Source organism: Formica exsecta, unplaced genomic scaffold (assembly GCF_003651465.1).
Source record: "Formica exsecta isolate Colony F162 unplaced genomic scaffold, ASM365146v1 scaffold3, whole genome shotgun sequence".
NCBI lineage: Eukaryota > Metazoa > Arthropoda > Insecta > Hymenoptera > Formicidae > Formica > Formica exsecta.
The window spans coordinates 504,797-527,679 of record NW_021850256.1 but is presented as its reverse complement, the minus strand read 5'-3'; the positions used below and the strand labels follow the sequence as shown (position 1 = coordinate 527,679).

At 36.9% G+C, this 22,883-nt stretch overlaps 2 protein-coding genes across 8 annotated transcripts in view; one reads left to right on the top strand and one right to left on the bottom strand.

The window, feature by feature from the left end:
* Positions 1-2,389: 2,389 nt before the first annotated feature.
* On the top strand, positions 2,390-14,205 carry LOC115237543 (putative metabolite transport protein HI_1104). 4 transcript variants are annotated; one of them, XM_029810644.1, is made up of 10 exons: positions 2,390-2,578; positions 9,710-9,826; positions 9,987-10,110; positions 10,578-10,730; positions 10,795-10,905; positions 11,012-11,174; positions 11,590-11,785; positions 12,087-12,365; positions 12,548-12,745; positions 13,071-13,434. In XM_029810644.1, the coding sequence occupies exons 2-10, from the start codon at positions 9,736-9,738 to the stop codon at positions 13,268-13,270; spliced, it is 1,515 nt and encodes a 504-aa protein (XP_029666504.1). In that variant the 5' UTR covers positions 2,390-2,578; positions 9,710-9,735; the 3' UTR covers positions 13,271-13,434. The 4 variants fall into 4 exon arrangements, with proteins under 4 accessions (XP_029666504.1, XP_029666506.1, XP_029666505.1 ...); XM_029810646.1 differs by lacking the exon at positions 2,390-2,578 and adding an exon at positions 2,970-3,145; XM_029810645.1 differs by lacking the exon at positions 2,390-2,578 and adding an exon at positions 7,684-9,317.
* Positions 13,900-22,883, bottom strand: part of LOC115237542 — a 22,249-nt gene continuing 13,265 nt past the window's right edge. For all 4 annotated transcript variants that reach the window (XM_029810639.1, XM_029810640.1, XM_029810641.1 and 1 more), the window contains exons 3-4: positions 20,079-20,293; positions 13,900-17,461 (exon numbers count right to left, since the gene is read on the bottom strand). In XM_029810639.1, the coding sequence (XP_029666499.1) occupies positions 15,151-17,461; positions 20,079-20,263 (2,496 nt within the window). In that variant the 5' untranslated portion in view covers positions 20,264-20,293 and the 3' untranslated portion in view covers positions 13,900-15,150. The remainder of the gene's footprint in view (positions 17,462-20,078; positions 20,294-22,883) is intronic.

The following is a 22,883-nucleotide window of genomic DNA, read 5'->3' as shown; positions in this document are numbered from 1 at the left end:
ACTCTGGCATGCGAAAGATTCTGTCGCGGGAATCTTAATCGGTCAATTATCGGGATCGATATTAGTCGATCGTTACGAGATTAGTCGAAGGGTTTGCCGAACCGATCTTTTGCAACGATATCATTTATTAGCGTACGTTTGTTATGTTTCACGTATATTTCTTCTTAAATAATATAATCACTGATTACATTTATAATTATGTCTAACATAAAATTTACAATTATAAAAGATGCAAAGAGAGATTAAAATAAACTCATTAAAATTAAAAAAAAGATTTGTGTTATATAAACATAAACGGAGAGCGGATTAAACGATAATTCACGTGTTTCATTCGTGAAACAAAATGATTTCGAATTAATTGGTATCAAAATTTTCTATCGCTCGTTAAAAATCAGGTCGGGGTCGCTTGTGGACGATATTAGATCCATAATCAGTATCTCCCAGCCACTAATGACCCACACTTTTGCGGGAACGAAGGTTTTGCTCGCGAATCAAACGACCTTCCACTGGTATACACGCACCGCATGCATCTTTCAATTATGTCGCGAGTTCTATCGTTGACGGTAACATCGATTGTTGCACTTGTCACATGTGGCTGACACGTTCGATAGCGGAGGAGAATCGAGCGTGAAACGCTTAAATGCGGTATCGGCAGGGTATAAAGTTAATTAAATCAGTGAGAAAGAGAGAAAGAAAGGGACAGGAGAAAATATGCACTATTTTTTAAAATATAGCAAAGAAGTAGGAATAATTAAATAAAATTTAATCCAATTATTACTGCGAGCAAACTTTCTAAATTTAACATAATAATCCTAAGCTTCCGCTACATTTCGTTCGACAGAATAATTTTGTCCTGCTGTATCCGGTTAGACATCCTACAATCTCGAAATTAAGAGATCCAGTCGCAGATATAGTGAATGAGTACGAGACAGGCACGCCTACAAAAAGCGCACAGATTTATGACAGTATTAACTCGTATTTTGACTTTCTTTTCCCAGCTTCATATTTTTTAATTAATTCTACTTTAATTTATTAACTTTAACTTTCTTTAATTTATTAACTTTAACTTTCTTTTCCCAGCTTCATATTTTTTAATTAATTCTACTTTAATTTATCAAAACTTACTCTCTAACAGAATATTAAATATTGAAACTTGATATATATATATATGTATACATATAAATTAAGAGATCCAGTCGCAGATATAGTGAATGAGTACGAGACAGGCACGCCTACAAAAAGCGCACAGATTTATGACAGTATTAACTCGTATTTTGACTTCTATATTTTTGCCCAGATTCAAATAATAACCGCTATTTTGCAATAATGTAACGCAGCTAAAATCAATAAAATCAAAATATTTGAAATGTATTAAACAAATGTAATTTATATTTTACAGAAACGAGATCTCTTACATCTCGAATATGCGTACCAAGATACGCATCGAAGGAGCGGCACGATGAATAATCGTGGTATGCGATTAGTTTCATTTAACCTCCCTCCCCCAAAGATCACGTTCTCCGATTAGCGATCGCGACTAATAGTGTATGTCCTGCTCCTGCCCCTCAAGAAGAAACGTCGAACTGTCTTTACTATTGTATTGCCGCGTACTTAAGAACCATGACACATGAGAAGCACGGGGAAGTATGTCAATGTTATATACAATCATGTGTCACGTAGGTATATACGTAGATGTGAGCCACTCTTCGAGTTATGAGGTCAATCACCCTAGACTGCTCATTGTGCTCTACCACACTTGACAGAGATTAGTACTTCCCAAGAATTGGTAAGTACTAATTAGCCAGCTACTGTTGAACAGTTTTTCACACGTTTGATATAAAATTACAAGAGAAAAGGATCAATATGTTGAATGTTGCCCAGATTCTCTATAAGGTATTAATAATTATCTTTCGAATAAATAATAAGTCCATCTACTCTCACAAATGTGTCTAAATACGGCTATATAGTAATTATTCGAGATAAAGCCCATGATATCTCTCTATGCCTTCCGCTGGATTACCAACGCGCGTGATTCGAAGGACTTCTTTGTTTCCGTGGCGAAACGTCGTAAGCCTCTCCCCGCTTCTCTTCTCTTCGTTCTCTGTTATTTCAAACGCGATGATATAATGAAGCGAAGTGCAAGCGGTCAAGTCACGACGCGACCTTGAAAATCGAAGTTCGCGAGTATTCCCGTAGTAGTGGTGATCTCCCACCATGGAGAAGTATAGTTTTTCCATACACGCATCGCAAAGTCCGTAATCCTGTCTCGTATCCCTTCCTCCAGCTCGCGGCTGCTACTGACAGAAGGAAGATCCTTGGACACTTTCTTATAAATGAAGCTTGGTTACCGACTCGCGCCTCATTTAACGCTCCACCCTCCGTACACGGAGGGATCGATCCACGAGAACGTTCCGTTTCTCTCTCGTGTTTTCTCATCTTACTTCCTTTCTCCTCCTCCGGTTCCCTTATCATCGGATTCTTGCGCGGCCGGTCCAACACTGATTGCGAGCGCGGATTCTTCCTGATCCTTTCTGGAATTTGGGGATCTTGATCTCACGGATTTTGTCAAAGGATACGTGTGAGTACTCTTTCGCAGTCCTGTTAATTTTCGAGATTTTTACACGAAGCCCAGAAGAGCAAATTACTCGCTAAGCTTTTCTTAACGATAGATAATAAAAAGAACAAATAAGCTCTTTATATACTTTTCGCGTTATCATTTGTCGAAAGAGACAAGTAAAAAATTTGTTGGGATAAAAATATGCGAGGCATTTGTAAAAAAATATATATATATATATATGAAAGATTAAAAATTTTTTTCTTCTATTCTATGTATTTTAACTTCTTTTCCCAGCTTCATATTTTTTAATTAATTCTACTTTAATTTATCAAAACTTACTCTCTAACAGAATATTAAATATTGAAACTTGATATATATATATATGTATACATATATTTCTCGCTAAAGAAAAATTAAATTAGCTGGAAGAAAGACAGTAATTAAAGCGTAATGTCGTATAACATTCGTAGGAACTAAATTTTGCACGAGTGACACTGAATGCGAAAAAAAGGCACGTAGTGAAAGTATTGAATACACGTGCGAATGAAAGACAATACATAAAAAATTCCAGGTATACGTAATACAACGGTATGTAATATACAATATGTATACGACCGTGTAAGAATCGTGTTCGCGCGGCTGTCTCCTTGTTTTGCGCTATTTATAAAACTCGGCATAAGTAAAAGAATCGACACGTGCAAAAATCTAGATCCGCATACGCATGCAAATATGAAACTCAATTATTAATAGCACACGCGTAAAAACACGAGAAACTTGACGAACACGAAGATTACCCTAATTGGCAGCTCACGAATTCAAATGTTGAATCAACTTTTCGAGTTGATCGCATGCGATACAAACGAATCGCGCGATCGCGATGGATTTTTTTTACTCGATGTTCTCGATTGCGCAATTAATTAATTTATGCGAGCGCGATCATTATTGCATACGCCGCGCTGTTCCGTGCTATTTGCGGGACTCATAACTCACGATAGAGGCTCGTTAGATCCGCGTCCAATCCAGGATGCCAACGCACGATCTACGCCCATAACGTTCGTTCAGCCTTCAACTTGTTAGCGCACAAAGCTCTAATTAAAATCTCTCGCATCCGTTTCGAACGATGCGAATGACGCGAACTTGACGTCGCGGTCGATCGTGATGCGATCTCTCATTACACGCGAAATCACTATTAATTATTTTAATAACTCTTTTGTGGCCATATTTCTATTGTCTTAACTTCAATCTCGCAATCTTGCAAATAGGTAGATAATATAAAATCTTTGATTGCGTACAATAAATGTATGCTCAAATTGGACAGAGTAAAATAGTCTCGTAAATATTTGAGAGATGCAATAACGACGGGCGGACGCTAATAATCAATAAATTATTCGCAACTGATAAAATAATCACGGATAATAAGTATACAACACGTAAATTCGCATTCATTCGCGTCGTTTGCATCCATGACACGTGTATTTATACGCTCGTATTTACAATACTTGTATTTACTATATGTGCAGTTATGAGTTAGCCAATATGCGGAATGAATTCGTGGATTTACTCATGGATAACTTAATGGATTTATGTAATATATGTTTATTAGTCGTGAGATGATCTGATACGCCATAAATAGCTTATTAGTTGACATAGCTTATTCATCGACGTAAAACTATACTGTCTGTTCATTTTCATGGCCAATTTTTCCTATTATCGTATCTCGCCAGGTATTGCGATCTGTATGTTTACGAAATCATTTGTACTGCTCTTATTTATATAAAAAAAAAGAGATATATAATTATTTTGTGCAATTAAATTTATCCTATATATCTATAAAATGAAAGCGAAAATTTGAATATGATATTAAGAAACAATATCGCTCAAATATATAAAACTTTCGCATCGCTGTAATAGCAAATATATATTTTTCATTACTCGATCAAACTTTCACCGAAGAAAGGTCATCTCTAGGCTTGTAAGAGCGTTCTCGTAATATGATGCACGCTTCGTGGAACACCCTGTATAAGCACAACGGTGTTCGTCGCCCTGCGGAATCTCTCTCGAGCAACGCTGAAAAGAATCATTAAATCCAATCGGCTGGAAAATACGAAAAGCTCCCCTCGGGAAAAGCGAGACGGCAGGTGGCTTTTAATCGATCGATCGGGGAGAAGAACAGGGGTAGGGGAGAAGGAAGGGGGGTGCTCTCTGGACAATGTATAAATAATATATCGAAAGGGAGAGCCGAGAGTAAACTGTTACTGTAAAAATATATACATTCACGAAGATCATTGTATAAGAGCTTTAAGATTCGCAAACAGATTACGTTTCTCGATATAAATGATAACATCAGTTTGTCGATTGTCAGTAAACGGAGATAATTAAAATATCTTTACAGATATCTAATTTGAATATGAATATATATATGAATACGTATTTATATTTTAATCGTCATAATCTACGCGAATATATATATATGTATATATACGTATTCATATAATTTATAATTTTATTATCTCGTGTAATTCGCTATTCATCGTTCGCGTATTTTTGCACGTTTTATCGCATGTTATTCGACTAGGATGCACCGTTTTTCCTTGATCTACTCCTTTTTTTTGTCCTTATGATAATTCTTAGCAACGCATGAACGCACAGTGCATAATACGATATATACCTTGCAATATTAATCTGTACGAATAAATCATTATATGAACGAATTTTTTATTGTAAATTTTTTTAAGCGAAGTAATTCACGTTATATGAGGACACGTCGATATTTTGTGGAGTCTTTCGAAGAAAAATTGTGATTGTGTTTACTTATAACTGTAAAACAGAATTGCTAGATTCCTAATTGCTAGATTCTATCTATAATCTCCATATTTCTAAGAATGTGCGTTTATGCAATCGCTTATTAAAAATGAACAGTTTTTCGACGCGCCCGTTCGTTCTGCTCGTCGTTATATTGATGTTGCGAAACGATTTTTCCGATCATTAAGTACTTCCCTTTTAATCGGCGTTGATGTAACATGAACAAATGACACTTTTGCGTAATAAGATATAAGACGCGATATATTTGATCTCGGAAATTACAGCTTTGACAGCAACGTGATATGTTTCTTCGTCTTTTTCCGCTCTTGCACAATTTTACTGTATAATCTCTGAAGTAGCCTTAAAGGAACGTAATTAAAGTTCGTCTTAAATATGCGTTTTACGATGCCTCTATTTCCATCACTCAACTCTCTACTTTGTAATAACAAACATCCAAAATAGCTAAGCTTCTGATCAAAGTCTTAAATTAATAGATGCTAAGTTTCGATTACTTTAACTTTATATTTTCGTATATTTATACTTTTATATTATTTTTATTATTTTATAATTTGCATAAAAAAACGCAACCAATGAGACTTTTCGCAAATTACGAGTAAAGTGAAGGATACTTCAAAAATCCAGATTATAGATGTGTGGCAATTCCGATTCACTCAAAGACCTCAAAGGATTTTTAATTACAAAAACTAATCAAAGTTTTCAAAAAGAATATGTTCTACAATTAGTGCAATTGTCGCGTTGGAATTATTAGTAAAAATTTTCATGATCGCGCGAGTATTGCTTGGAGAAACCTGTTACACACGAGTTCGTTATCTGCTCCATGACAGAGTTATAAAGATTAACGCGCGGATACGCATGTATCTGCTGTGCAATAATGCGGTAATGCGATGATTTCGCGCAATGAAGATTAATTGTATTACACGCCGTGCTGTTTATCGAGTTAAAGAAAGTAAAAAAGAAACGCTTTGTAAGATTGCTGTGGGTCGAGCACATCGAATGGATTATTTGTACAAACCGCGAGCTACAATTAAAAAGAAGAGAATAAACAATCATATAAAACATCGTGCGTCAACATCCGCGTAAATTGATGAATAATATTTAGAAATTCCCAATCCACATAACACACGCTGCATTATATAAAGTACAGAGTTATATATCATCAATCTTCCCGTTATTCTTCTAAAGACACGAATAAATATATAGTAAAACATAATTGAGACGGTTATTTTTTTTTCTGCTGTTATCCGACGAAATATCATTGCCGCATACGATGCAGAATCCTCGCTTACGACGATATTTTTATAACATCAGCTTTATTCTGCGAATCAAATGCGGCGAAGATGCCGCGAAAAGATACAACGTATAATTTTACGTAGTACATGCACACCCACTCATTGCAATTTTATTTATGCGTTTATCCATCTATCATGCGCGACCGCGACCAAGGATTTTTACATTATACATAAATCTCAATCTTATGTTTCTCCCATCTAAGAATTTCCGGCTCACCCGAGATACTCTCTGGCGATTCACGCATTGCCATAATGAAAAACTTGCATACAAATCTTATCTCTTACGTTTTTCAACTACACTATAATCGAACAAATAGATTAGCTATTAGTCGTCAGACATACGCAGACATCGGTTGTTAACTATAGCAAATAACTATGCTTCGCGTGCATATCTCTGATTGTATCAGTGCACTATTCGCGCGTGTAATTACAGCGGATTGAATTACATTGCATTTGCATCGCTTCCATGCATCGGGTGCATTTTGACGTTGATAAAATGTTATTGAAACGAAAATTTACTGTCATGTAACATCTTATGATTATTACAGCATTATACCTCATTGCCAAGTTCACATCTCGATATCAATTACCAACTAATTGATGTAGCTAATAGGAATGTGAAGGAATTCCTCTGTGGATCCATTCCATTGTGTATCTATACATAATTGCATTTCTTGTCGATATTGAAATATTCGTACTAATTTGAGATGTTCATGTTATTCGAACAATCATGATTCCTTTATCGATCTCATTATCATTTCTTCAAAAATACCATTATCTTCCTTTGATATCCACCGTTTTATCAGATGAAGCGTAACGGTCTTCATAGATTGTGATTGCCTATTAGCCCCGTCAGCTTCATCTTTGCCTCATTTTTACGCGCATTGCATATTTTTTATAAATCCAAATAAATCAAATTGATATATGTATATATCAAACAAAGTATAAGATAAAATAAACATTATGAAAATAAAAAAATTATATATTATATAAGATTTAAATTAATATATATAAATGTGATTGATCTTAAAATATGATTAATTTTAAGGGGACGTTTTTCTCGTTTGCAAATTAAAGTGGTGAGTCGCTATTCTAACAAACTGAATGATACTAATAATATTCAAATGACAATTTTCGTTCCATTTCAATGATTTTGGTTCAAGGTGATCTGGCCGTACATATATACGGCGTAAGACTCGCGTCTTAACTTCTCGCGCGTGTACAATAATATGTGTATGTGAGCTTTTTTTATCCGTTCGTTATCATAATCATAATGATGAGTTCTCCTTTCCCGAAGATGATACTCACGCGTGCGATGAAACATGATATCGTATAAAATCATGATGAAAACAAGCGCACAATTTCGCATTCTATTGCGCAAATTATCACGTGTCAGTCGTGGCACGTGCGAAAATATGCTGTCATCCAAAATTGGGAAAGTTACTTTAGTAACTCATCATCATTACTGTTCTTTTTGCTAAAGAATAATTCGTTATCATCACTCGTAACCAATTTTGAAAAGTAATTTGTTACCGTCATCATTATAGAAATAATAACGAATCGTTGCAATTTTCGTTACTGTTTTTCATGATGTGTACGCGTCTAGAAAGGATATGTCAACGAGTAGAGAGAATATGATGGTATGGGGCAATGTGTGACTCTACTCGAAAAAGACTTACAGCTATTACAAAATCAACTAAAAAAAAAACATATAAAATTAAAAATATATGTTGTTACATATTTTGTCAAAATTACTTAATTTTAAAAAAATATTTAATACTCATGTGTGTTTCTTTGCGGAAATCACGCCGCATAGGTTCGAAAAGTAACAATAAAAGTAACTGTTGAATTTGTTACTCGTTAATGAAAAAATGTATCAAAATCATTCTTTCTATTAGAGACATTTGTAACGCCATTATTTTTACCGTTAAAGAAAAATAACTATAACAATAACGGCGTTACAAGTAATGCATTATTTTCCAACTTCACTAGTCATCTATCTTGCTAATCGTATCGATTCTTTAATCTAAACCTAGTAACCTTTCCGTGATATATTACGATAATGTAAAAACATAAATCTGTGACGACAAAATTGCATAATATCTGAGGATATGCAGAGGATAAAATTCTTAACATATATATTACTTCCTTATTTCTTGTAATTATAATTTTGCAGCGAATTTTATATTGACACATTTTTCTATGCGATCCTAAAACAGCGATTTTTAGACGAAATGTGTACAACATTTGTAACTAATTAGATCGTTTTTCATTGTTTTTCGATCTGTCCTGGGTTAGAACGTGGATCGCATTCACGTCACTTGCTTACTTTTAAGCACGATATGCAGCACACCATTTTTATGTAAATTAATGGCATTTTATGTAAATTACCTTGGACGTTTGATACTATATCGATCGGTATAATTATTATTAGCTGGCTATTGAAATTAAAATACTACTGTCAATTAATCATGAATAATAAAGGTAGTTTCGTAACAATAGTTTTCCCGTCGTAATTTCCAATCGCGATTCGCGATCTCATCATCTCGTTTCAGTGATGAACGCACTCATTCGCGCAATCGTCATTGTTCATATTCATGAATGACACGAGTCACCGCTAAACGATGAATGTCCGCGGAAAAACCTACGTAAGTCGTATCATTTTTTTTCTTTAAAAAAAAAAAAAATTGGATTAAAACTGACATGCCAAGAGAACGATTTTAGAAATCATTAACTTCAATCAGATTAATCGATATAAATATTAATCAAATTAATTTGTAAGAAAAATCACAAGAATTTCTTCGTACATATTCAAAGACGCTACTTAGATATTTTGTAATTAAATTCATAGCAATTTATTACATGCGCATTATCCGCAATCCTTTTGAATAATAATACAAAGCTCGCAGTTGATTGCGCGACGGTTGATATATCCGCCAACAAATGCGACAACTATAATTCTCATCGCATGTTAATTATATAATCCTCTTGCTACACAAGTAAGATAAGATTCTGTTTAGTTATACGTTCTTTTTTCCAGATCAAGCAAGAATATTTTGTTCAGTAATGCAAAAATTGGCGTTTCTTTACAAGCCTTATGCGTTGGCTATATTGTCGATCGGTTATGTCCTAGCAGAATTGGGTCATTTTATAATAGGTAAGTCCTCCATTGATATTCTCTATTCTTTAGACATCTTTATCATCAGTGAATTTTAATGTTTTATTTCTCTTCTTTTTATTTTCCCGTGTATTATATATTATGCGCGGTTCTCAATGCATTTCTAGTTTTACGAACGGTAACTAATTTTTTCGGAAAGGTGTAACGACCAAAGAAATCGCCGAGGACCTGCATTACGGCGATATTTCCTGCCAATTTAATTCGACGACGCTATGGGTAGTCGACCTTCCGGTGCAATGCGAAATTGCGGACAATTCCACTTAGTAAGTCTACTTATTGTTAGTGCCAGCTATGCGCTCTAGAAATCCCAGCTGAAAACAGGAATCGTATGTAACAGTAAGCGTAATTAGTGGTCAGTATTTCCTCCTCTGACAAATCGACTTCCTTGTGAGTGATTGTGATTAATTCACCGGCTTGATACCGCTAAGTCACGCATTGATAATAAAACAAGATACCGTTTCGAGAGGACATACGACATTGCATTAAGATTAATTGACTCGTCGTCCACATTTCGGAAAAACTGCTAAGTGCCACGAATAATCCGCGATTCCCAATAGAAAAAAAAAAAATTTTCCATCTCCATCTCTAATTTCCATTTGTACGGTAATTCAACGGGCATCAATCAAGCAGATCGAAAGCCTCCCTCCCGCAAGCGCGCAGCAATTTATCGTATTCGTCATCATGTTGCACTTTCGCTCGGTCCTCGTATAACGCGTTCTTTGTTCCGCAGCTGCGAGTCCCTGGAATTGAACGGATCTCATTACTGCGAATGGAATTACAATGGCCTCGGTCTGGACTATCAAATCCTGGCGGGGCCTAGCTTCATCGCGATCTACACGATCGTCGGTATTATCTTGGGTATTGCGGCGGATAGATATAACAGGTAATTAACAAAATCAATTAATAATTTATATAACCCACGAGTATTGCATCGATCGTGTTTCCAGAGTGAGGCTGCTGACGGTTTGCACTCTGATATTCAGTGCCGCGATCTTCCTGAGCGGAGCGGTGAAGGAATACTGGCAGCTTCTCATTCTACGAATGGTCCTGGCGGCGGGGTAAGTCCTAGTAATAATGGCACTTCCGCTTCCGGTTTCGTTCGTTCATTCGCGAGCGACAATAGAGGATCGCTGCGTATTAATAAAGCCCGAACGAATAATGCAGGGAAGCAGGATGCAATCCAATGGCCACTGGTCTTCTGTCCGACTGGTTCGAGGAAGAGCAACGAGGCCTTGTCATGTCCATTTTTAATTGGGGCATTTACGGTGGTTACGGCATCGCCTTTCCGGTCGGTCGCTATGTGCCCAATCTAAACGCCTGGGATCTGGTGAGTCAATTTCAATTGTCTCTTTTGTGTCTTTTTCTCTTTTTGTTTGCTTTGTGATTTCCAAAGTCGGTATGTTCAAACGGATAATTGCTCGATACACATTTCGAAATAATTTCCGTGCGGAAGGAAAGCATGTGTATGAATGAAGGACATAATGAATCAGATTGTATTTGAAGTGGCTTTAATAATAGTACCGGTGGAATATATATATATTTCTCTCTCTCTCTCTCTCTCTCTTTCTCTCTTCGACAATGATTGTATGTATAACAAGTAACTATGATTTAGAATTAAACACTGACGACGCGAGAGAATACGAGGACATAGTTAATAACGCTATAAATTAAATACTGCTTTAACTGATTGCGAGATGTGCAATTAAAAATTAACGTAATCGGGATAAATCGTCAATCGGCAGGGCTGGAGAGCATGTTATTACGGTGCCGGCGTGATCGGTTTAATCATCGCCGTTCTCACCGGTCTGACGCTCACCGAGCCGGAGAGGAAGACGATCGGCGAGGAAGCCAATGACGGGAAGCAAGTATCGATTTGGAAAGCGCTACTGCAACCGCGCATTATTCTCTTATGCCTCGCCGCCAGCATCAGACATTGCGGTAAAGGGCAATACCTTGACGCAAAAGGATTGAGATACATATCGAGGGTACAAGCGTCTATGAGTTTGCACTAAACCAGCGAATTCGCCTCGATGTGGCACACACTCTTTTTTTCTAATCTCTTTTTACGATAATTAAAATCTATATTCGAGTCTCATTGATTTAAATAAGGAAACGAGTCGATTCTCTTCAATTCAATAATTCACACACATTTGCTATCTATATCACAATCTTTTTCCAATTACGCGTATCCCTTTACACAAATATTATTAAATCGGGAACTCTCTTACTTCTTTTTTAGGTGGCTTGTGCTTCGCTTACAATTGTGATCTATACTACAGGGATTATTTCCCGGATTACGATCTCGGTTGGTGGCTTTTCGCCGTCACGATCGTCATCGGCAGCATCGGTGTCGTGGTCGGCGGGATAGTTAGCGACAAGTTTGTGGCGAAAATGGGAATTCGATCACGCGTTGCTTGTTTGGCAATTAGTCAGATAATCGCGACACCATTCGCATTCGGTTCGGTATACTTTAATCCTCTTTGGGCTATGATCACACTGGGAATCTCTTATTTCTTCGGTAAGACGCGATGTTAAATATGAAATTAAGAATTCTAAAATCGTTCAAAGAAAATCTATATAATTTAATAATTAATTAAATAGTGATATATATTTTATACTACATCGCAAATATATATATATATATATATATATATTTAGTGATTATCTCCAAGTTCAATGATCTTGTCATTTTGCTTGCAGCCGAAATGTGGTTTGGAATACTCTTCGCCATCGTGGTGGAGATCGTTCCTTTAAATCTGCGATCCACCACCGTTGGCGTTTTTTTATTCGTCATGAATAACATCGGCGGAAACTTACCGATACTCGTCGAACCCACCAGAATGGCCATTGGTTTCCGAGAATCATTATACATTTATTATGCTGGCGCCTACGGCATCAGTAAGTAATAGAATTGGAAATTATTTCTCATTGTCCCGTATAATCATTCGTCTTCGTCATCATTTGTGTGTCATTAAGATCTTTATAAAAGCTTTGTAAAAAAAATTGAGAGACTTTTGCAAAATTAATCGTTGATAATTTATATATATATATATATATATATATTATCATCATTATCGTATATCCTAATTATAATTTTAATGATTATCATACATTTTTAACATATATCTAAATGAAAATAATTACAAGAAATAATGAAACTTCTATCATGATTCTTTTTGGTTACGGAAGGTCAAACGACGGTCTCATGATACTTTGTTCGTAGGTTCTATTATGTTCTTCCTTACTATGTTCCTAATGGACGGTTCTGCGGAGGTGGAGAGAAAAGTGGACACGGAGGTGGAAAAGACCGCTTCGCCGGCATACGACAATAGCACATTTACTAACGACGATGGCCAATTATCAACATTGGAGTTACCGCGGTTTCCGGCACGACCGCCGATCTATGAACATTCTCGGTTATGAGCCATGAAGAGCCGTTGCTCTACAGAATAAGCTGTAAATAGTAGCCATGTGTAAGCTAAATACATTTCGCGTAGCTTATAATGATAACGGCAATAACCCATTAACATTAATCAAAAATCATTTTCAAGAAAAGCGCAAGGAGAAATATCGATAAATATAAATTCTTTTATGATAAAAAAAATATCAAACATAAGTGTGATATTTTCTTTTGCGTTTTTCGTCGATCGTTGATAGGTTAAAGTTCCTCGCGTCGAATTGAGACTTATGAAATTGTGCAAGCGCGCAATTTACCAAATAACAGCTGCGATAATTAAAAATTCTGTTTTGTTTAAGTTTAATGCGTTGCAAAATGCTCGTGAACATACGGCGCGAATTATTACGTAAGATAAAGAATTTTACAAAAAGCTGGGTAAATTTCGACAATCTTCAAGGTGCGTTTTGTGCTTTTAAAGTAGATATTTGTAATAAAAGTGTAATAATTTGGAACTTCCACAAAAAGAAAAATCTGTAAAGAGAATTAAAGTAATTACAATTTACGCGTTTTAAACATCTATTAGGAAACGGATTGGTTTAGGTATCGCGAAAAATAGTTCATACATATACATATGCACAGACTCACCCCATATCGATTGCCTCTCGCAAAAAATATTTTATTGAGAAAGTCACATAAATTAATTAATATTAAGTTGCGATTGGTTTCGTGTTATCACATGTTATAGACAGCCTGTGTTGAGTTCACCATGACGGATAATACCAAACGGTAATGATAATATATCATACATTACTACAGACCACTTGTACACACTGATGAAGTTTTACACACACAGGATACGAGTAATTCTACGTAGAGGATACAAACTAGCAGTGGTGAGATTCGCCGTCCTTTTCTCTCTATATGTACAAATTATTTAATATAAATATAAATGAGTATATATGTATATATATATATATTCGTAATGTACAAAAATAATAATTAGAGGAGCGGTGTCTTCGACGAGAATTTTGTCATGAAATACTGTGTACATATCTACATAGAGTCGTACAATACAAGCGCATACGACGCATTTGAATAAATAGTCGCTCAAAAGTGTACATTGCTGCACCGATTGATCTACCTGCGTGCACCAAACGATGCTACAAACGCAGGAGAAGGAAGTACGTGAATGCAGTACGTAAATAAGCGTAAAGACTAAAGCCTCCTTCTCGGGTTCGGCGAACTCTAATACTTCTCGAGCTGGCTAATACCCGACGACAATAATGCTCTGAATACTAATACGGATGCTCTCTTCGTCGAACGGTCATCGCGCCGTACGCCAAAGCTCGAAACAATGCAACGAACCGTTTATTTTGATTGCGGTGCAAGGTGATGCCGATGCGTATTATTCAGTTACTTTATGACGAGGTCTCTCGCCGAGAGTTTTCAAATTCGCGATGTTTTCAAAACAAACTGCTTCAACGACGATCGATTGCACTTTTATTTTGCAAGATCGAATTTCGTAAAAGTGAGAAAGAGAGTCGTCGGAAAAAGAACGATTTACATGACTTCAGGATGCAAGATGCACGCAACGAGAACGTCATTCGGCACTATTCATATATTCGAAAATAAAGAACGATCTATCTCTGGAACACCTAAGAACTATGACGAACTCGTGAAAGTATGCCGATTCGCATATCAAAACATACACACAAGTTATTCTCTCATTCGGCCACGTCATTTATTTCGTTATTGTCTCGATCGCTCGAAGACGACCGATATATAAACGCAGGAATAATTTACGCTGCCTCTCACACCATTCGTATCTCTTTTCACACATAATCATATTTAAAGGAACTAATTCTCTCGCGATTTCGACACACAACTTCGCGAAATCCATCGCGATTCAACACTCCTCCGTGGACGTGCTGGAGATCTGTGTACTGGCGCCGCTGGAGAAGCTACTTCTGCAAGTCTCCACCGCGAGGGCGGTATCTGGCACCTGCACAAATTGTACCTTCTCTTTGGGCCACTTATTTTTACCGTAAACGCAATTGAAGATGTTATACCGATGATCCATCTCCAAATGGCTTAAAGTGCTGCTGTGCCGGCGTTTCAGCACCTTCTTCGCCATCAGGCTGCGATTGTTTTTGTACGATAATTCGCGATGGAAGCAAAAGAACTTGCGCAATTCTCGCTTCACCCGTTTAGACCGATAACCGAAGAGCAAAGGGCTCGCATAAGCGGCCAAGATCAAGAAGCTGAGAGCGAGCACGTCGTATTCGTGCGGAAACTCGAAGTCCGAGTACTGCGGTAGATTCTTTATGACACTTAACAGCACGTACGGCGACCAGCAGATCAAACCCATGACGATCACCAGCGCGCTGATCCTGGCCGCCCGAGTCTCCTCGCGATATTTGAACAAGGAGCCGTTACTGATCCTGTGCTTGATACAGTTAATGTAACTGCTAGTGCTGCGAACACTGGCCGCCCGCTGCAGACCCGGTTTCCCGGGCGCCGGCGTGATTGTCACGATCGGCGCCAGGAGGCAAGACGAGGGTTCCAGGTTGTTGTCCGCGTTTTTACGCTCAATCGCGTGCGGTTCCCCGTTAACTTCAAAAATGCCGGATTTCGACAAACGGCGACTCGGTCGTCTAGATCTCTTGTTCTCCGGATTACTATTAAAATTCGAGATCTCATTTTGAACCTGTTCCCGTTCTGCGTTTTTAACAGTGACAGAATTCTCTGCTTCTTCAACAGGACGAGTCGTCCTCTCGAGGGAATCCTGTCTGGAAGTTTCCGTGTTTTCACACGGCTCTTTCGTCGTCTCGCATGTAGCGAATGACAAGAGATAATCGGAAGATCTTTCATCCGCTGTCTTGCGAGTTGCACTAGGAACTTCCAAGGAGTCAAAGTAACTATAATGTCGATCATCCTCGGATTCAGATCCGCTGGAATCTCCGGCGATCCATTCGGAAGACTCTCCGATCTCGTCTGTTAGATCGTGTGATGATTTCCGCCTGCGATTCGCTTCCATATTACTAAATTTTTTTCTAACAAGATTTTCATAAGTCGAAACACCGCGATCGTTATCGAGATCTGCCGCTTCTATCAGATTATTATCGTTTTCTTCGCGCGGAGACGAGACTTCCACTGGTTGCATGCCGACCGTGAAAACAATTCCTGACGATGTCTTCTCGTCGTTTGATCCTGATGGCGCAGTGTCCGAGGATGACGAGAACGATCTTCGACGCGACGTCTGATTGGCCGCCGAATGCGCGGTCTCGCTAGTCTCATCGATGGACGAGAGACTCGAAATTTTGGGTATTCTGCGGAACTCTTCCGGAAACGTGTCAGCGGATTGATGCTGCGGTCTCGCATACGGATCTTCGCAGAAGCTGGCCGATGACAGGATCGGTCGCGAACCAGTCCTGCGAGTTCTCTCGGAATTCCGATGCGCGGCCGAGTAGATGCTGATGTAGATCCAGCAGACCCCGACGAACGGGAATAGATACGCAAATACGCTGTGTATGATCGCGTAAATGAGCCCGTAAGTGACAGAATCGTTGGTCAGGGTAAGGAAGGTCACGGTGGAGTTCTCGAGGAGGCCGATGCTGCGATCAATTTTGATCGATTCGATCGTCTTTAAAAGCATCGGCGTCGTGTCGTCAATCTCCTCACTCGTCTCGTTGCCGAAGAATGTAAACGCGGGGTCGATCGGTGCCTCCGCTATCGCGGAAATGTTCGGCGCAATGTATTCGCGGAAGGACGAATTATCTAACAATACCGTCGTCGTGCAGGACAACCACAGACTACGCGGGTTGGGGTTCAAAGCAGCAACCAGGCCGAATCCCGCCGAGATCAGCCAGACGGAGACGATCAGCACGGCCGATTTGAGCTTGTCGACCCGAGCACGGTAACGCAGCGGGTCCACCACAGCGAAATACTGATCAATGGCGATCAGTAGAACCGAAAGTACTGATGATGTGGTGACAAGCGCGGTCGCGCCTTCTGATATCGCGCAAATATTGCTGGCGACCGATGTGGACGTCGATGTTGACGTTGACGTTGACGTCGAGCCGAACGGCGACGTGGCGTCGTCCGGCATCGACGTAGATATTGTCAACGTGTTACCTTGTACCGGCCCGTCCATCATTAGCAGCGGATTCAGCATGGCACACGTCAGCAAATTCGAGATGGTTAGGTTCATCACGAATCTGAAATCGAGATAAAACAGGCCATTTCCTTCAATCAAATATTGATAGTGTTCGATGCCTTTGCGATTGTCTTATCTAGATATTGAATAGAAACGTAAACCTTTTAAATTAAACTAAATGAGTAATAACAGTTTATTACAATATTGCACGGATATATAAAGAATTTTTATTAAAATATAATTACAGAAAATGAGATAAAAAGCAGGAAAAGATGAGAAATAAAAAGGGGAGAGGAAAAACATGTTATTGCTATGTATCTTATTTTACATGTACCAATTTTGAATCATTATAATTTAATATGTCATAGAGCGATATATTAATATATAACACATTGACAAAAAGCGACGTGAGATAAAAGAAATATAAAGCTATAAGATATAAAAAAGAAAAAAAGAGCGTTATTTCTTGCACAAATTACATTCACGTCATATTCGTGTCTTTGCTGTATTTTTAATTACGAGTTACACACTAGTATATAAGAAATATACAAGCGTGTATAAATTATTGAATTGTCTGACGTTTTTATTCTTCGCGGACAAATTATGTTTGCGATTTCTGCCAACTTAAAGTATTTATTATCCTGAGAAAGTGCAGTGACATTTAAAGAACTCGTAGTGTTTCGTTTCACATGTTTATGCTGTCAACACATTGACAGACAGATTCGCTCAACTATTCCGCCAAATGAACGACAAAAATTACTTTGATCTAATTATAGCTCCAAAACATTGTTTGCGTTATTTTGTAAAATCTCGATACAATACGATAATATGATGAATAAATTTCCTTCTTTACGACAGTAATACAAACTGTTAGTTTTTAGTACGCTGTTAATAGCAATAAAACACTCTCGAAATACGAAGGTTTATTATTATACTCGTTGCGGTAGTTGCCAAAATTTGGTAGGTATTAAGTACGTATGATTGATTTCCTGGCTTAGCAGGTGGAAATCTACGTAATAACAATGATAGATCCAATCCTCGTGTAGTGCAGAACTATATTAATACATCTTACTAATATGAACAGTATGTGTTTGGTTTTTCATCGAAGTTACTCGAATCACCATCCAAATAAATTTCAACAAATTATTCATAATTATACACAATTATAAATTTTTATATAATCATAAATTTTATTTATACGTAAATAAATATACCACACACACACACACGCGCGCATACATACAGCGTATAAGTATATGCCACAAATATACATAGTTCAAATACGTCTGTCATCTTCTTACGTTTATTTTCGTACGTGGTTATTTTTTTAAATTGTCCACAAATATAAACTTTGTGAGTTATTTGAGCGTGATGATTAATTTCCAATGAAAATTACGCGAAGAAATGTACTTATTTACTTCCTTCTTTCCGCATTACATCGTACATCCTCAGCGACATGCCAAAATCGTAAACTGGAATATTTAGACTGGCGATGTCTCACAAGAAATGCGAGATGCAATCTATAGAAACGACACTTCAAACGCGATTTTATTTACGAGCGTGATGCAAAGTACATACACGCACTATATATCTGTACATTTCACAGAAGAATACGTAAGACGCGTTAACGCGAACGAAAATAATATTTCCTGCAACCGATACAGAAATTGGACTTCAATCATTTTTAAGCAATCATATTTTGATACGATGTGACAATTCTAATAACTTGGAGATATGCGATATTTCGTAATTTTTGAATTCTTATTTATAATCAATAATTGGAAAATAATTCGGAATTTTTATCAGAGTGCTTTTAAATTTTACATGTATTGATTCACAGATATGTCATTCGTATGACAAACTTGAAACCTTTTTTTAGATGCAATGTTACGTTATCGTTATTTCATTTTATTTATAGCAGAGACTAAACTTTAAGACTGTCGATTATTAATTCTCTGGGAAAAAATGCAAACGCTGTCGCTATCAATGCATTTGTGGGGTTATTAACCTTAGCATGAACGCAACACGCGTGAAATAAATGTACGGCATATTATTTATCGGCGTGGCAACTCAACGAGTATTACGCGAATCTGACGACGGCTAAATATATTATTGCACCAATCATCTTACGCGTGTGTTTTATTTCCGGTTTTTGGCACGACCGACACTGCGAAGTATCATGAGACTCGTAACGCTCGTGTCTTTTTTGTATTTTGCGGTTTTTACACTGTCCGCGAAAAAGATAATATCTGTAAAAGATTATATATGTAGCATACGTCAATGAATCGCGTTAACAAATTTCGAAAACGTTTCATACATAGATTGACGTTGTTTGCATGATTGACGCTTATCGGTGATAACACGATGGTAATTTTGCAACTATATACGTCAATGGCGTTATATATCTACATGTATCCTTTTTCTGAAAAATAAGCAGTACATAGAATGATTCAGAGTTACCGCCCATTTTTTTCTGATATTAAGATATTAAATAAAGAGGTAATATTTAAAAAACAAAAATATAAGGCAAAATGTTAGACAAAAATGTCAAGGGGTTGGTGGTGTGATTGATTGCGTGATAATGAATTGATGTTGATATTCCTTTTTAAAACAAAAAAGAAATAATAGTTATTTTCATTCTGGCGTCCTACTCGATACGAAACAGTCGGTACACTGACCTGTTAGAAATTGTGCGTAGTCCGGGCCGTACAAGAAACGCGAGCAGAAGAGTCGCGTTGAGGAGAAAGCAGCCGAAGAGCACGAAGCTCCAGGCCGCGATCCCTGGGTTGTTCCACCATCTTTCTAAATCTCCCAGATCCGCAACCGATCCTTCTTCAACGATCCCCGTCGCAGCTCCATCCATTCATAAATAATAAATGTACCACGGGGATTTCTGTAACATAGCGCAACGCATTCTCGTCAGAATGGTACTTTTCAATGATTAATCTGCTTCGTGATTAAAAAGAATCGCATCAATTAATTTTAATTGAGCCAGTATTAAGATTAATACTTGTATTTTTTAACTCAAACATTGATTTATTTAAATATAGAATGCGTTAGAAAAGTTTGCGGAAATAGAGGAGATTAATTTACTCAGCATTTATTCAAATTCTAAGAAAATTATGTTAGATCGTTGTACCGTAAACTTCTCAATTACGACGCAGATTATTTCTTGGACAATGTTAGAGAATTGTATGCAGAATTACGTTCTCGAAATGGGTCAATTTATACGACGGTTGCGAGGAAATGGCGCGATCCCAATGTACGAAGCTAAGGAGTTCCCATCGACATATATTTTTAGACGGATTTTCCTGCGCTGTAAAAATATCTATGTGGTGCATGGATACATATGCGTGCACATGCTCAATTATTCGCGCGCGCGCGCATACTCGCAAAGTATGATTGAAATCACACCGAGATTTGAATTCAAAAGAACGAGGAACAGTGTTTTACATGACAAAAAGAAATGTGCACTCTGTATTTTGTGTGTAAATAGAGATCGTCTTCGCAAACATTGTTACTCGGATATAAATAACTTGTCTGAACAAATAAGCCCAATTTAAATAATAAAGGAGAAACGCGATTCGTGAACAGAAGCTAAGGTTAACGTAATAAAAATGCGCTTTATAAATATAGTGTAACGTACGTTTCATAGTTAATTATCTCTCTTTTTTTCGCATATAAAATTATGTCTTCTCTATAGATAATAAAACAGGCTAAAATGAAAAATCAGTGAGTTGTAGCATCGCACGTGAATATAACTTTCAACGACGAAAACGTATTTTTATTCGCCACACGGGATGCACAAACAGAAAGCGTAAAGATATGTAACGCATTTCGAAAATAAAGTGTCCCTCCCCCACCACCACCTTCAATTGACGTCAACTAATGTTTTTCGATTGATATTATCGCAATCCGCTCTTTTTTTCAATTATCTACCGCGATTAAGTCAATAATCTTTATCACGCGCATCTCTCCGCTTATCGCTTAATCCGCGCGGAATGTTCGTCGCTTTTCAAGTGCCTATTTAGACAGCATGAATTTTAATACGATTTATTGTCAAGATATCTTTTTAATATCACATCGGGTTTAAATTTTCTAGTATTTATACCACAAAACTCAGATTATATATACATAAAGAGAATTAAAAGGATGAAAATCTCTTGTACAGATTTTATACCGCCCATTTAAGGCAGCCAATATTTAACGTCGTAAAATGTAGTCGACGATTAGTCAGCAATAAATTATATTACATCATTTTATGGTAATCTATCTATATAAAAATTACATTTGTGAGAGGTGCTTAAATAAAACAAGATCAATCTCTCATAATATATATTATATATCATATATATTTATATTTATTTATTTATATGTATATATTATTATATATATTTATATATATTTTATTACATACATTATTATATGTTTATATATATTATTTTTCTTTTGCGATAAAGAACAATGGAAAAAGAAAAGTCTGTACAATAATCTCTTTATGTATCCGATGAAAAATATAATTTTTTTCTCAGCGACAAATAACGGAAAGAGAAAAAGAAGCCAACAGAGGCTGTCCATCACTCTGGCGTGCAGCGACCATCCTTACTCGATCGCCGCGAGATTTGGCAGCAGTTCAAGATTCAAATAGTGAGACAGCACATCTCGTAGACATCAATCTATGCGAATTGCACGCGTGCGTATAGTCCGTTTATTTCCGTTTAATGAAACTCTTGGTGGAAAGTGTCGCTTAAAGAAAGGATCATGAGACGCAAATCGAGCCGACAGTCGAATCATTATCGGCCCCCCAAAATCGTGTAGCATACATGTCATGCGCTTGCGACAACGCGAACGTGCCAAAAGCAACAAACAAACCCCCCGCAATGTTATAAAGAGAACGATAACAACAGTTGAGTCGAAGAAACCATTTCGTATGTGAATCGGATTGAGCAATGAATGCGTAATTCGATCTTTTAACTCGATTTTATTCCTCAATATCCTTTAGATCTAATTCCTTAATATATGAAAGAGAGGAACTCAGCCTCTTATGTATTTTTTATGACCGGTGTCGAATATCACGAGCGAAATCGTCGCGATATATCTCGGAATAAAAATTTTACATCTCGTAAATGTAAGATATTACAAGAAAATTGGAAAATACATAAAAGATACATTCTCTTGTTTTTTACATTACTACATTTTTTTGCACGATATAACATGATACAATGTTATAATTCTGGTGCGCATTATTAACGCCTCTTTATTTTTAAAACTTTTAACTTATATATACTATATATAAATTTTCGGCTGTATTTATTTCTAATATATAAAAGCTTTTTAAATAAATAAATTCGTTTTTCTTAAATTTAAATGATATATGTGTATCTAAATCTTCTAATTGCCACAATCTTTCTTTCTTTTATTTGAAAACTGTAAATTGAATTTTTTCATTTTTGATTCGTTTATATTTAATTTAACATTCGATC